Here is a 16,727-nt window from a genome sequence, read left to right on the forward strand (position 1 = left end):
TAACTTGTGTTCTACAATATCAGTGTTGAGTCATAGTATATCCTAGTAAGTCCACACGAACACATCTACATATTCTCGGAGTAGCTCTTCTAGCTTCTGTCTTTCAGCTGGTAAAAGAGACATACCAACTTTAACCTCTTTTCTATTTTCACCATCTCCCAAATTCACTAATTCGGTGATTTTCTAATAGGGTTCAATTGGCTTATCTTCATGTTCTATTAATTTTAACAAATCAAGAAGTAGTGTGTAGTTATCTGAATCTTCCTCATTATCAAGTTCATCAACATGAATTAAGTTTTCAAAATCAAATATGAGATTATTGCCATGATTATCTTCGTGTTCATTGTTTGGAACCCTGTAAAAGGGTATGATGAAGAGAATATTGGCACACAAAAAATAGAATGGCAAGAAAATGATGAAAAGAAAAGAATGAAAAGTAAAAGATGAAAATGGCTGAAAATGGGATGGATAAGTTGGTGATTGTAGTGGTTGGTATGGCTGATATGGATAAGGGATGGATGTAACATTGTTTATGGAAGGGTAATGGGTTTGATAGACTGGTACAGAATAGGGTGTGAAACCTCTGAATTGTTGCCCTACAAAGTTTACTGCTTGGGCCTCATTCTCTTTCTTTTTGAGAACTCCACCTTTTCTTGCTCCACTTGTCTCTCCTGCATCGAGCTTACCATTTTTTATGGTATTTTCAATGATCTCACCTGATATCACCATATCTGTAAAGTTTTTGGTTGCATTGCCTATCAATCTCTCATAGTACGGTGCTTTCAAGGTGTTCACAAATAAAACGGTTGTTTCTTTCTCAGTGAGAGGAGATTGAACTTGTGCAGCCACGTCTCTCCATCTTTATGCATATTCTTTGAAGTTTTCAATTGTTTTCTTTTCCATACTTTGAAGAGACAGACAATCTGGAACCATATCCGTGACATGTCGATATTGTGTAAGGAATACATTTGTAAGCTCTTGCCAAGAACGAATATGAGTCCTATCTAGTTGGACATACCATCTAGCTGCAGAACTCGTAAGACTATCTTGAAATATGTGCATTAACAACTTTTCATCTCGAGCATATGCTGCCATCTTTCGATAATACATGGTGATGTAGGTCATTGGACATTTTGTGCCATCATATTTTTCAAATTCAAGGACCTTGAATTTAGGCGAAATTACCACATCTTGAACTAAACAAAGGTCAGTCGCATCTGTGGAGCCATAAAAATTCATTTCCTCTACAACCTTAAGCCTTTCTTCCAATAACTTTATCTTTTCCTGGGCACTGGTATCTTTTACCTTTTCAGGTGTTTGCATCCCTAGCTTTTCTCTTTCCTTAGGATCATCCAAATCAGAAACTAAGATTGGCTCAAGTGGTTTTTCCATCATAATGGGATTAACAAAATTTTAAAATTATCCTGGAGCAAGTGTGGATGTCATTCATGGATAAAGATTAGGATATCTACCGGGAGTAGGAATTGGTACTCTAGTTTCTTGTGAAGGTTGATTCAGTCATGGCTCAAACCCTGAAGGATAGACAGGATCTACCATATCTAGCGATTGTTCTTGAAAGCTAAGATTTTCTTCCACTGCTTTTTCCTTATCAAGTTTCTTGAGCATATCCATTATTGTGCTAAGATCCCCTCTTCGTTCTTCTTGAGCTTTCTAAATTCTCTCAAATCGATTGGCCTGTTCTTGCTCTATGATTCTTGTCTGTATCCTGGTGTTGTATGAATGATGAGTAGGTTGGACCAAAATTTTTTATGAGCAAGCTATTCTTGAACCTTTATCACCACAAAGTTTTTATTTTGAAAAAGAAGAAAGAAAAAATTAGAATGCTATGTGTTGAAAATTTTATTTTTTTTACTTATTTTATGAAAAATGATGTATATGATGCATGAATGCAAGTGAGGGATATTTACTTTTGGACGAATTTCAACATTAAAAATTTTTATTGATCCCATACAACTTTTATTATATAGGATTTACCATCCTAGAGTTATATCCATAAAAGCATTTGACTTGCTCATAATGGTCCTTCGCCTCATCTAGAAAGTTCACTAGGCGCTGTCCATATTCTCCTATGGGATTGACTTCTCTTCTTAATGCTTCTACCTTTTCAACCATCTCTCATGCTTTCTTCACTGTCTTGCAAACTTGATTAGTCAAGTGCTCTATGTACTGTTGCCTCCCTAAGGTTTCTGCCTTTCATCTCATGTGGGCATCCTTTTCTAAATCACATGTGAAGATCCAATCTTTTTCCCTTCTATGCCACTCATCTATCATTACTGAAATATGGCTCTTGTGGTCTTGTAGTTGTATCTCTAACCTTTGGATCACCTGATGAAGTGATTCTTTTTCATTCAGTACTTCGAAGTATTTTTTTCTCTCTTTTACGAATATGACTTTCAACCAAACGTATACTTCACATGGCACACTGACTGAGGATGAGCAAATCTGTAGTTCTATGGGATCCATGAAAACTTCTTAGGAGAAATATGTCCTAGAGCAAATATCTCGATGCAAAATTGTATGATATGATTAATGCAAAAAAGAAAATGAAACAAAATTGAGTTAGTGTGGTTCGAAAAAACATTTTTTTGTTTTTTAGTGTTTTTGAGATTTTTTTTTGTTTTGTTTTGTATTATACTATACACAACTTTTATTCTTAGGTATTTCTTACAAGATGATGGACAAGGCTCTGCATAAGACTGATTTTCTAGTCTTATTATATACTGGGTTTGGATTGACATAGTCTAAAGGTTCTCAAATTGTTCCTCACTGTCGTCCATGTTGGACTAGTAAGGCACCCCGATCCTCACCCATTATAAGCTACGAACGGAAAGGGTTCAATTCGAGTGGAAGTATTTCGCTTGCCATTGCGGAGGTTATCACCTCACGAGAGCATAGGTACTTTACTTTCTCCTATAAAGGACGAAGCCTGGGTATAGAGCTCATGTATGAGATGCATCGTGCCATTGTGTGCAAATATATCCTAATTTATTGAGAGCAGTATATATAGAAAAATAAAACGTAAGAGCATAGTAAAAGAAATGTGTGTAAGTTTTTTTTTATTATTTTTTATTTGTTTTGCTTTTTTTGTTTTTGACCTTTTTTACTGAAAGTGAAAAATAAAAAAAAATTTAAGAAATTGATTAAGACTATTTAAATCAAAATTTGAGGATAACAAGTAGTTAATTTTGGCCTGACTCTCGAAAACAAAAAGTGTCCGTAGTGGAGTCGCCAAGCTGTCGTAACAGTTTTGTGTCCGCCTGACGAATTTGGAAACGAAATAAAAAATAAAGGAGTCGTCACCAATCTTTTTTGGCTAGGTGCGATTGGCCACCTATTAAAACATATCCTTTTAATGAAATCTTAAAATTAATTAAAATTTATTAAAAAGATAATTTTACGGTCTGCGAAACAGTCTGGGTTCGGGAGTCGGTTACGCGTGGGGAAGGATTAGCACCCCCACAACGCCTGTTAAAAATGGTACCAATTAACAGCGTGTTATCCTTTGATTTTGATACAAACAGTCTTATTTTCAATATTCAAAAAATAATTTCTTTGATTTTTTATTTATTAAAAAAAATTATTCTCGAGAAAAATAAATCAAAACCTTTTTATTGAAATAATTCTTAAAATGTTCCGGTACGTTGGTAACATTAAAAAAACTCTTTCTCACCTAGAGATTTCTTAAAGCATCTCTACTCGGAATACTTTTAGAATCTCATCTTTGGAGGCTCGAATTTATTTTTTGTAAGAAAATGTCATGTTTAAAAAAAATTTATTCTCAAGAAAAATAAATTAAAACCTTTTTATTGAAATAATTCTTAAAATGTTCCAGTACGTTGGTAACATTAAAAGAACTCTTTCTCACCTAGAGATTTCTTAAAGCATCTCTACTCAAAATACTTTTAGAATCTCATCTTTGAAGGTCTAAATTTACTTTTCATAAGAAATTATATCATGCATGCCATGCAAAATATTTTCATGTTTATGCACACATTTTATTCTCATTCAAAAATTTTATTAATTATTTTATTAATTTTTTTTAATTGAAAATTTGAAGAAAAAGTAATTTAATTATGTTGAAGATTTTTTATAAATATTCCAATACGCTAGTAATATTTTACAAAAAATCTTCTCACCTAGAGATTTCTTAAAGCATCTATACTCGGAATACTTTTAAAATCTCATCATTGGATTAAATTTCTTTTCTTCCTATTTTTATTACTTATTTTTAATTTATTAATCAATTTTTATTTATTATTAAAAAAAAAATTTTTACTGTATTGAAAATTTTTATATAAATACTCCAATACGCTGGTAATATTTTAAAAAAATCTTCTCACATAGAGATTTCGTAGGCATCACTACTCGGAATACTTTTGAATCTCATCGTCGGATAAAATTTTTTTTTCTTTCATTTTTTATTACTTTAATATTATTATTAAATTTATTTTTATATTATTGTTTTTAAAGTTTATTAACATAATTTCATAAAAAAAATTTAATCACAATTTCATCATTTAATCTAACAAAATAAATATTTTAACATACATAAATATTAATAAAATAATATATAAAAAAATAAAAAAAAGATTTTTTTTACTTGAACCGAATCAGTCAACGGTCCAGTCAACGTGTGGTTCGGTCGGGCGGTTCGGTCTGGCGGTTCGACTCAGTCTGGGCGGTTCAGTACCGGTTTGGTTCGATCTAGGCGGTTCGGTTCCGATCCAGTCAGACCGATCAGAGGCTTATGAAGAAAGCGAGTCGCGGGTCGGGTGCGCGGATCCCGGGTCGGGTCGCAGGTCGACGCGCGGATCCTCCTTGGCTGAAACGATGTCGTTTTGGGTCTTTCCCTAAACGACGTCGTTTTGAGTTTTTGCTTTATTATATATAGCTGAAGATTTTTTTTTTGGTTCATTTGGCTTCTGTTTCAAAAAAAAAAAAAGGAGAGAGGGAGAGAGAGAGCTGGGGGAGAGGTCCACCAGCCAGTCGTCGGATCACCGCACCGACCCCCGTCTGGCTCGTCGTTGGCAATTGCTGTCGGTGGTTTTCGATCACCGAAAAAGGTGAAAATACTTCTGAAAATTCTTTTCGACGCGATCTTTCTAGATCCGATGTCTTTTTTATCGGAAACAATCCCGATCGACGTAGATCGGGGCTCAAAGTTTTGGTCTCCTTTCTCTCTCTTTTTTTTTTTTTGGTGGACAGAATTGACTGATCTCTTTTTTTTTGTTTAGGTGGCTTTTCTAACGTTGGGTTCCCCTGTTTGGGGATTGTGATTTTGCCCATTTTTTTGTGTTTTTGCAGAATTTTTTCGACAGAATCTGCCTTTTTTTTTTTTTTTGCCGTTTTTGCTTCCGTTCCTCCTTTGGTCTAGTTTGCAAGCTCTATTTATAGAGCTCGTTGGGATTCAAATCTTAGATTTTTTGGGATTCGAATCTCATTTTTTAACTGAAAAATCACACCTACCGTTCGTGATTGATGGTTTGTCGGTCGTTGGCAGCTATCAGTGGTGCTTTTGACTTTAGGGATTGTGCATTTAATGCACTAGATTTGAACCAGATAAGGATGAAGAAAAAGTAAAAAGAAAGGAAGAAGAAGACAAACGCAAAAATGGAAAGAAAAGAAAGAGAAGAAGAAAAAAAAATTTAAATAATAATTAAAAAAAAAATGGTGTTTACATCCTTCACTATTGTTTATTTATGGTACATGAAAATTAGTACCATAGGAAGTTGTTGCAAGTTTAATAAAAACTATTCAGAAATGAGAGGGCTATGAATTATTGGTGTGTTATTTTATTAATTTATGAGAAATTAGCAAAAAAAAAAGAGATTATTTGATTATCCTACAAAGAAATGATATATAGAATATGGGTTTGCTAAATTAAATTCAATCAATCTTCAAGGATTCAAAATTGATTATACAAACAAAAATATGTAACTTACCTATAGCCACAGAGGCAAAGCATGTGCTCAAACAGACCAAATGGGATATGGCCAGCAATAATAGAGTAACTATTTATAGCAAGGCCAGAAGGGGATAACAACTAAGTAAAAAGAATTGCATATGCTAGTTTTATTAGCCCTTTGCATAGGGAAAGTAAATACCCAAAAAGAAAGTAAAAATGACGGTAAACTTATTCCAAAATGAAAAATATAATGATGAAATGAAATTATCCAATTGAAAATTATTGATAAATTTGATTCGCTCACATAAAGAAAATAATAAACTTGCGGCTTATTGAAATAGTAATTATTTGTAGTATGACCATGTGGGCCTATTCTTTGGAGAGTAGTTAAGGCTTTAGTCCATTTGCACCAGAAAGCCTGTCTTCAGCTAAGCTCTTCAAAGCTTTGTATGGTTCATAATGACTCTGCTTACTTTTCCTGTTACCTCTCTTTTCGCCCGTAGTGGAGGAAGGAAATTCGCCAATATTAACTGTTGAAGATGACAAGGTAAATAGTACTAGTCAAACAAGGAAGGATATTTCGTTTTCCTATGACTGTAAGACAATCAATTCTGAATATGCAGAAGGAAACTGAATTGAATGCTAAGGAACACAACCTTAAAAGTAGGGACAATGAAAATTTTATTGAATGAGTGACAATAACTTAAAATCCGAAGAATACATGGGCTATAAGCTGCAGGATAGCTGAAGATATGCTAAATCCATTGGCAAAGCTCCTTATCATAATTGCCAAAATATAATCTAACAAACAAGATTGTAAAATAATTCTGGACCATGTCACCCTTGGGAATGCAGAGATCGCTTCTGATTCTTACTTTGACAGTCCTCCATTGAAGCTTTTCATGTTGGGTTGGAAGACGTATTTTATAAGTGAGTCCTTGATAGAGAGTATCTCAGGGAACTCCTCCTTCAGCTTAGATGCATCCAATTCATTGTTGCTCCTGGGTGCAACAATGACCTTGGCCTGTTCTTCCAAGGTGAAATTAACCCAATTGAAATTTGGGTCAATATAGTCCTTGTACATTTGCAGAATCTCATTGTGACTCACAACACCAGGATTTGTAAAGTTCCATATTCCCCTCAAGTTCCTTTTGGCCATCTCAACTGAAATTGGTAGAAGCTCATCCAATATGGTCATGCTGTTGGGAATGTCAACCACCTTGTTATATCGAGTAATCTTTGTGATAAAGTTCCGTGGATTGCTGAGATCCGATGATATAGGCATCCGGACTCTGAGAGTGCAAACATTGTCAAATTCTCTCAGAAGCTCTTCAACCTGCCATAAGAAGGCGGAAAATATCAGAATTCAGTTTGCAGCTAAATAAAAAAATTTTAAAAATGTCAATGGGAGTAGATTAAGACACCATGGCTTTGGTTTTGGAATAGAAAGAACCAGTGAAATTGGGCTTGTCTTCCTCCTTGAACCCGACCCCTGTTCCTAGAGGGTGTGTAGCATCATACTCAAAGATACAACCAGTGGCATAATTAATCATAAGAAGGTCATGTTCCCTGCAGATATCTGCCAAGGTTAATGTGCCAACAACATTGGTTCTAATTGTTTCAGGCTTATGAGTTTCACACCAATCCACATTTGGTCTACCCGTCACTCCGGCTGCATTGAAAACATGGGTTGGCTTAATGGTTTGGATATCAGTCAAAAGCTGTGAACGTTGCTCCAGACGCCCTTTTCCATACTCAAAGGGTATGCCTTGTTTCTCACATATCTTCCCTAGAAGTCCTCCTATCCAACCTGTTCTGCCATAAATCAAAAACTTAAGGGATGGCTTTTGAGAAGGTAAATTGTTCTTTGGAGCTGGAACCAGCATCCTGCTCTGACTGAATTTGTTTGTCACAGGAGTAGAATCAGAACTGCACGTGTCAGGGGCATTAAATTGCCTTTCAATTCCAGGCACCATCAGCATCCTTGGATGGGGTAACAGTGCTCCTGAAACATCACCCCACCAATCAGGATTGCTAACATACCATTCCATAGTCTTCTTGAGACCTTCCTCCCATGTGATCTTTTCAGACCATCCCAAGCTCTTTAGCTTTTGATCATCCAAGAAATATCTCTGGTCATTGAAAGGACGATTGTCCACAAACTTAATCTGGGTGTCTGGGTCCAAGTTAAAAAGCCTGCAAATATCCCTGGCTACATCAATCACTCTTCTTTCTTTCTTTGTGCCTATGTTGTAGACATGGCCTACTTCACCTCTGTGTAGAATGACTTCAAAGGCCTCTGCAACATCCTCGCAATAGAGATAACTCCTTACATTCGATCCATCCCCATGAATGGGAAGAGGCTTTCCATTCATGGCCAATAGAATAAATTTGGGAATCAGCTTTTCTGGGAATTGATTGGCCCCATAAACATTGTTTCCTCTAGTGGTTATCACAGGCAGCCCATATGAGCGCCCATATGCCATCACCAGCATCTCTGCTCCAGCTTTAGTGGCAGAATATGGGTTTGTTGGAAGGAGCTGAGAAGCCTCGTGATTTCCCACCACAGCATCTTCATCCGTCTCCCCGTAAACCTCATCCGTGCTTACATGGATGAACCTCTTTATCTGGCCAGTGACTTTACAGGCTTCTAGGAGAACATGGGTTCCATAAATGTTGTTTTTGGTGAACTCAAAACTGTTCCCAAAGGAGTTGTCAACATGAGTCTGGGCTGCAAAGTGCATGATTGTATCGATAGACTCAGTCTGAAGAATAAAGTGAACTAGATCAGCGCTTGCAATGTCTCCCTTGATGAACTTAAAGTTGGGAGATGATCGTGAGGGGTTGAGGTTCTTCAGGCTTGAGCAGTAATCAAGCTTGTCAAGGACTATAATTTTGTAGTCTGGATAATTACGGATGAGTCTGTTGCAGACATGGGATGCGATGAAGCCAGCAGCTCCAGTGATGAGGATGTTCTTTGGTGTGTATCGATTAGCCATCTAAAGTAGTTTATACATTACGCGCCAAACAACATAAAGCAAAAGAAACATCAGTATTGTATTAGCAAATAGCATATCAAGTTCGAAATCAAAGATCTTAGACTCAAAACAGCTTGCCTTGATGAAACGTAATTTAGACGAAAACTGAACATCACCAAAAACACAATATGAACTCTGGTAAGATAAAACGTTGTTTACCTACCAAAACTCTGTATGAGACAGGCAGTTGACCCAGCAGATATATATAATGGACAAACTCAATTATAGGAAACATAGATTTTCTCTGTGCATTGTTCTTTGAATAAAATAAATAAATGAAAAAATCAATCGCAACGACAAAGAATTGAATGTTGGATGGTGGTAAGCACTCCCAAAGTTTACACAAAGAAGAAAAGGGAAGAGGAAGACACTTATGTTTATAATGTGGTAGTACTGGGTTTCAATTGGCTTGCCTAACCTTGGTATTTATATTTCTCAAAATGATTTTAGACTCAAGATATTAAACACAAATAACTCTTGAAATTAGGTACATTCAACTTTCAACTACATGCATTCATCTACTTAACTATGTTTATGCTAATTAGATTCAAGAATACATTGCTCTAAATTTAACATCCAACACTAAAATCTAACAGCACAAAGGGAAAAAGGAACTGTGCTTTTTGTATGGTTTCTAGGATTGAACCTTACTAAAACTAAAATACAACGCTATATCAACATATCAGACAGCTGTTGACCAAAAAAGAACTGTACGTTGTTCTAGCAACATGGTAACTAAATGGCAGATCTGTCGAAAGGCTGTCTAACTCCAACAAGATCTCAACCAAAAAAACCAACTAGTAAACGATAATCCATGTTAAAATGCTTTAAAATTTGATTTGGAGAGAAAAAAATTAAAAGAACCAGCTCAAAAATAAATAAAATTTAAGCAGAATTGTGAAGGGTGGAATAAGAAAACTTACGGAAAGTGTGGAGTTAGAAGTCCAAGGCAAAAGGGTATTCTTTTTTTTGGGCACTTCTCTGAAGCTTCAGTCAGAGAAGAGAGAACGAAGAGAAATATAGTTCCAAAAGAAAGAAGAGAGAAATATGTGAGGAGGGAATGCTAGTTGAAGTGATCTATTTATAAATATGCATGACTTTGTTTATAATATTAAAAAATATTTTTAGTTTTTAATAATTAGTAATGTTCATGGGTCCACCAAGCATAGGTAGGCAACCTATACATAATTGTCAAAGTCTAGTACAATTCAGTAATTTGGGTCTCAAATTCTATTAACATCCATTCAAATTTATAGATGATATAACTAATACTTGTCTAAACCCGTCTAGATTACATTTTTAAGAAAAAATTAAAAATATATATTATTTTATTAAATTAATATCATAAATAATTCTCAAATTATAATAAAATATTCAATATACTCTTTAAATTTTAAAAATCTTTAATAAATATTTAAATTATAAATTTATTAAAAAATAATACTCATTTTTAACATGATTAGTTTCAAATAATAGCATATATCAAATAAATAATTATTCAAATATTATATTAATTAATAAATTTATTATTGGTATCATCTTAAAAATTTTTTAAATTTAAGTATCACATTAAATATTATACCATAATTTAAGAATTATTCATGATATTAATTCTATTTTATTTAATCTTTAATAATTTTACTCATTGATTAAGTTTTAAAACATAAATAATTTATTGATTAATTTGTTTATTTAATTATTAAGTGATTTATTATACATAAATGTAATACTTTATTATAATTATAATTTACACTTATAATTTTAAAAAAATGAATAACTTAACAAAATTTTTAATGTTTATAATTTAATATTATATATTTATATTTAATATGATATATATTATATAATATAAAAATATAAACATAATTTATCTTATATAATTTAAAAAAAGGATAAAATTGAATTGGACTTAAGTTTTCAAAGTTGGAATTAAAATCTGATCCATTTTTAAATCAATCTTTTTTTTTTTTAACTTATTTTTCATTTAGGCCTATAACCTGTTATTGAACATGTTTATTTCTTATTATAGTACTATTTTCATTTTTTTTGTTTTAATTAATAAAAAAAGTTTAATAATGAAAAAGACATACTACATCGAACATGTTACTCGTTTCTTAGAACTTTTATTCGACATTCCATCTCTTAAAAAAGAAACTTTTATTTTATATATATATCATATGGTGTAACTCAAACACATCATTTACCAGACAATCGCGTTCACGTGCCATCAACATTTTCCCCATTTTTTCCCTTTCTTTTTCATTAGATTTAGACTATTTTAATTTTTGTATATTACTACTACATTCATTTAATGTAATTTTATAGCATTTAATAATATGAAAGCAACTTAATTGAAGCGAACAGATTAGAAGAATAACAGAGGAAATTGTGATATTTTATATATTTTCTAGTACTTATTAATAAATTTATTATTATTTATATGGATCAACATTAAAATTATCATTGCATTATGATTTAATATAAAATTTGTCATTATAATTCAATTTTATTATTTTTTGTTTTTAGATAAAAATATTAGTGAAAGAAAATTTCAATAAATATTAGATTTACAAATTTTAAATAAGTTTTGGAGAAAGCTATGACCTTGAATTTCATACTAAATAAAAATGTACAATCAAATACTAAATATCATGTTTTAGAAGTGAAAGAAAATAATTAGTTTAAATTTGGATTTGATCTCAATTATTTATAGTTTGTCTGTTATATTTAAAATTTAACGCAAATATTCAGAATTAACTTATAAAAAATATTTATTGAACACAACGTGTAAAGCGAGATGCTAAAAAAGCTGCTCTTTGGGTTGCGAAGCAGTATACCACGGAGATGTGCCCGGCAGGATGGGTTAATAGGCCTCCATCTTCTTTGCTGCACTTACTAATTAGCGATGGGCTTCCCGCACCATCTGGTGTGTAAGGCTTACCGTTAAAAATGATGTAATTAAACTGGTAGGCAGTTTGAGTAGCTGATACTTTCTCTGTATGATTTGTAGTGAAGAAAGACATATTGTAAACAGTTCTGAGGAAATATAGTCATGATTTTATTGGCCCCTAAAAGGAACGTAACATTTAATGTTTATTCATAATTGACTCTTTGGCTGTCAAAAAGTTTGGCCAGGTAGGGGACTTTCTTTGATTGTATTATAGTTGTGAGAGCAATTGATAAAAATTTTAAAAAATTTTAAAATTAGAGAAATTGTCATCAAAATTTTTTATTGAGTGTGATTAATTGTTTAAAAAATTTTATTTTTTATAAAATTTTAAAAATAATTAAAATTTATTAATAAATAATTTTTTGTTTAATCTATAAAAATAAATTTTGATTCCAAAATATAGTTACGTGAAAGAAGAATTAGTATCCCACAACGTTTGTTTTAAAAATAATATCAATTAATTATATGTTATTTTTTAATATAAATAAAATATATCTTAATTTTAATATTTAAAATAATTTTTTTAATTTCATTAACTTTTGCAAAATCTTTTTTTTAAACCATTTTATTTAGAAATAAAAGTCTTTAGTTTTGAACTATTTCTTAAATTCTTCAATATTTAAATGAAATTTCAAAGACTATTAACTCTCATAATAATATTCAAAATTTGGTATAATATTTTTTTATAATAAAAGTTGTTGGGAAACCTCCAACATTTAGGTAGGATCTCATGAATTATTTTAACTTAAAAGTATTAACATTTATTAAAAATAATTTTTTAAAACCATTATTTATTAATTTATATTTTTGACAATAATAAAATGCAAGTAATGTCATATGAAGTAATGGATGCTGCAAATACAAACTAAAGCATGCCAATGACTAATTTAATTCCACTTAACTTTATTTTTTTATTTTTACATTTATTTTTTAAAAAATTATTGATAAAAAATTTTTATTTGTCATTATTTTTTGTGTTGGAAAAATCTCTTTTATTTTTTAATATCTAAGCAAAATTTAAGAAAATTAATCCTTCACTTAAGAAATTCTCATATTAATTTTTAGTAGGAATGAAAATGAAGTTCTTAAGTAAAAGCATGATTTGAAATTTCTTCAATATTTAGGCAAAGTTTCCAAAATTATTTTTTGAAATATTATTCTATTTTTTCTAAAGGAATTTTTTTTTTTTTTTAAATTGTTACCTTATTACTTCACATTTATTATTAATATATGAAAATGCATATATGATAGTATGAATATAAATTAAATAATACATGTAATTATATTTCTTTTCTAAATAGACTTTATTTAGGATAAAAATGATATTTTTGGTTCTATAAATATTTTTTTTTTATTTTATTATTTTTTTAACTCCTCAATATTTAGACAAAATTAAAAATATTGATCTTTGACTTAAGAGATTTACATGATTTTTTTTTTTTGAAAAAAACTAAGATAATATTCTTTCACAAAAAAAAAATTTTTATTTGAATTCCTTATGATATTTAAGTAGGGTCTTCAAAAAAAAAAATTTCACTTAAAGATATCATCTTATATTCTTATTTCTAAAATCTTCCATTTTAAAAAACTAATTTTGAAATCACAAAATGATTTCAATTCATTTTTTAATTAATTTACACAAGTTTTTTTAACAGTCTCATTCATTCACTAAAAAAATTACTTTCAAGACTAAAATTGCAAATGGGAATAGACAAATAGATGATAAATAAACTAATAAACAAAGACTAATAAAATTAAAATATATCTCACTAGGGTTTCAATCTAAAACCAAGAAATCAATTGCCCAATTTGGAATGGGTTACAAATCAATTGGGTTGGACTTGATGGATCTGGGTTAGAAGTTAAGTCAGAGTAGGTCGCAGGTCAATGGGCCTAGGTCAAGTCAGGTGAACTGGCCTGTTCTTCTTCCTCATATTTTTTTTCACATTATTATAGATATCTAATTTTATCTTGGTAAAATTTGGTCATTTGTGAATTTCTTAAAATTTAACCTGATTCAAATCCAACATTGCTTTAATATTGGCAAGTTTTTAAAATCAAAATTAGAATAATTTTGAGCCAAATGCCCCAAGGTCAAACTTGATCAAATAAAGTTAAAATTGATCAAAATCGGTTAAAATAGATATAACTCAGGTGAACTTTTAAAATTTACAACCAATTGGAATCAATGTGATTTTAAATTGAAATTTATGATTTTTAAAAAGAAAAAAAAGCATAAAAAAGTTTGATTGTATTTCAAAAAGTATAAAATTATCAAAATGCCCTTAAAAGTATTTTTATAATTTAGCCTTTTTGAAATTGAATTTTTTTGAATACTTTCAAATCATAATTGAATATTTCTTAATGATTCTGGATGTATTAAAAGCCTAGATCACGCTTTGGAAAATGTGAAATTACAAAAATATTATTTAGAGATATTTTTGTAATTTGATCTTTTTGAGATCGAAAATTCACAAAAAGCTTCAGATCATGATTTGATATTATTTGATAATTTTTAAAATTTAAAAATCATGATTGTACCTTGAAATGTGTGAAATTACAAAACTACTCCTTATGGGTAATTTTGTAATTTAACCTTCCTATTGTCGTTTTTTTGCAAAATTTCATATCATGTTTTTATAACATTTGATGATTTTTGGTGCATTTAAAACCTTGGCAGCACTTAGAGAAGTGTGAAATTCCAAAATACCCTTTAAGGGTAATTTCATAATTTGACCTTTTTAATGTCGGATTTTTATGAAAATTTTCAGATCTTAGTTTCATATTAGTTGAGGATTTTTAGTTCTTTAAAATCATAAAAATGAAAATGAGAACATTATCTTCTAAAAAAATAACCTAAAAACTGAAAACTTTGTAATACGAGTAACATAATATTTTCATTTGGCTCCAATAGCATTAAAAATCTCATCTTTGACAATGTGCATTCTTAACCGTAGGATGATATTGGGAAGCTTGATCCAATGGTGAAAGCTTGCTCCTTGCAAAAAAAACAAGAGAGCAACTTATACCATTAGATATATTTTTTATCTAAGGGCTAAAATTCAATTGTTTGGAAAACTTCCATCTATTTCTTGGGTGGTAATTGATAAAGGGTTTTACAAAAAAGAAGGGGTTGGAAAAACGTGAAAAATAGAGGAAAAAAAAGAAGAAAAACCATGAGAAGGAAAGAGGAGAAAAAAGAAAAAAGAAAGCTTGGAGAAAGGTAGAATTTCCATTCTTTTTCTTCCATTTCATCATATTTTCATACCATTTCCATAACATTTTCATATTAATTTTTTTTTTGTTTTTTTAAAGATTATAGTTTTTTTTATCTATATTTCAAAGCTTGGATCAAATTTCATCCAATTAATTCATAGTTGGGCTTGAAGTTAGAAAACCAAGTAATAAAAACATCCAATCCACCATTAAAATCAAGTTGAAGGTTTGGCCAAGTATCCCTCACCATGGTTGAATCTTCTTTTAGCTTATCTTAGGTGTTTTCTTACTTTAAATCATCTCCATATATGCTTTGGTTGTTGGTTTATTTGTTTGATGCATAATTGATGTTGATTTTGGTAAGTTTTGGTCTACTAATCAGAACAAGATTTGATAGTTTAGTTACATATAAGGAAGGTTATAGTATTACGGACTTAAGGAGGAGTAATGAATCCTACATTGAATATAAAATGAAGGTCACTGGGGTATATAAGGGTTCACACCATCTTCTTCTTGTAAGGCACCTTTTGTAGGATAAAATCGTAAGGCCAGGAAAGCCAAAGCGGATAATATCTCACAAAGATGTGAACTGTGGTAGATAGGCTAATTTGGGACGTCGGATGAGTGGATGCCCAGGATCTGGAGCTGCGCGAGTTAAAGCTTAAGTCTCAACCAATGACAGTGATATCAGAGCCAAACCTAAACTGTTCGATCAACGCCAAGCGCCTCCAAAGAGGTAGGCAGGGTGACCAACCTCCGTTATGAGGACGTCACGAGGTTAGGTGAGAGAGAATGTCACGAACCTAAGGAGGGGTCCTAAATCCTATATCAAATATAAAAAGAAGGTCACTAAGGTATATAAGAGTTCACACCAACTTTCCCTTATAAGTCACTTTTTGTAGAACAAAATCGTGAGGTTATAGGAGGTCAGAACGGATAATACCTCATAAGGGTGTGAACCGTGGTAGGTAGGTTGATCTGACGTTAGATGAGTAGATGCCCAGATCCTGGAGCCGCGTGGGTCAAAGCTTAAGTCTCGACCCATGACAATAGCACTCTTATATACCTATTCAAAAGATGGTACAATTTTTATTTTCAATTATCATAGGTCTTGATTATAATGGTTTTAAATTTTATATTAAAAATAATTCTTAAGATTTCTCTATCAATATGATAAAATTCTTAAAAATACTTCTTTACCTCAAGAGTATTCAAGAATTTCACTTATTTTCTTGAAGAGACTCCGTCATTGGAAAGATTAATCATTTTTTTTTGTTTTTATTTTTATTGAAAATATATCTAATTCATCCACCATTTAAGCTAAAATTAGAACTATTTTTTCATCTAGAAATTTTTTAGATAATCAACCATTTGCGATTATTAAGAATTTTATCCTCAAAATTTATTTTTATTTTTATTTCTAAATTTTTCACTATTTGGGATAATTTAGAATTTTTCTTTTTGATTTTTAAATTTTTCACAATTTGGGTCTATTTAGAAATTTTTTAAAAAAAAAAAATCTTTGGAAAGAAAATAATATGACAATTATTTTTTGAAGTTTCATTTAAATTCTTCCACTATTTGAGACAAATTTAAA

The 16,727-nt window shown here is 31.0% G+C and overlaps 1 protein-coding gene across 2 annotated transcripts; it reads right to left on the bottom strand.

The window, feature by feature from the left end:
* Positions 1-6,590: 6,590 nt before the first annotated feature.
* On the bottom strand, positions 6,591-10,024 carry LOC111292717 (trifunctional UDP-glucose 4,6-dehydratase/UDP-4-keto-6-deoxy-D-glucose 3,5-epimerase/UDP-4-keto-L-rhamnose-reductase RHM1-like). Of its 2 annotated transcripts, none has more exons than XM_022885233.2 (3): positions 9,888-10,024; positions 7,351-8,925; positions 6,591-7,262 (listed from the first exon to the last, which is right to left on the bottom strand). In XM_022885233.2, exons 2-3 carry the CDS (start codon positions 8,923-8,925, stop codon positions 6,798-6,800), a joined length of 2,040 nt encoding a protein of 679 aa, XP_022740968.2. In that variant the 5' UTR covers positions 9,888-10,024; the 3' UTR covers positions 6,591-6,797. The 2 variants fall into 2 exon arrangements, with proteins under 2 accessions (XP_022740968.2, XP_089623022.1); XM_089766896.1 differs by lacking the exon at positions 9,888-10,024 and adding an exon at positions 9,043-9,160.
* Between the last annotated feature and the right edge of the window lie 6,703 nt (positions 10,025-16,727).

This window comes from Durio zibethinus, chromosome 10 (genome assembly GCF_047325235.1).
Source record: "Durio zibethinus cultivar Kanyao isolate XHJ-2024 chromosome 10, ASM4732523v1, whole genome shotgun sequence".
Taxonomy (NCBI): domain Eukaryota; kingdom Viridiplantae; phylum Streptophyta; class Magnoliopsida; order Malvales; family Malvaceae; genus Durio; species Durio zibethinus.

Bases quoted from the DNA above. Each gene is read 5' to 3' on its own strand.
- LOC111292717 (XM_022885233.2), bottom strand. From the start codon at position 8,925: ATGGCTAATCGATACACACCAAAGAACATCCTCATCACTGGAGCTGCT. The intron at 7,263-7,350 runs GTGTCTTAATCT...TTCTTATGGCAG, and splicing joins ATTCCAAAACCAAAGCCATG to GTTGAAGAGCTTCTGAGAGA.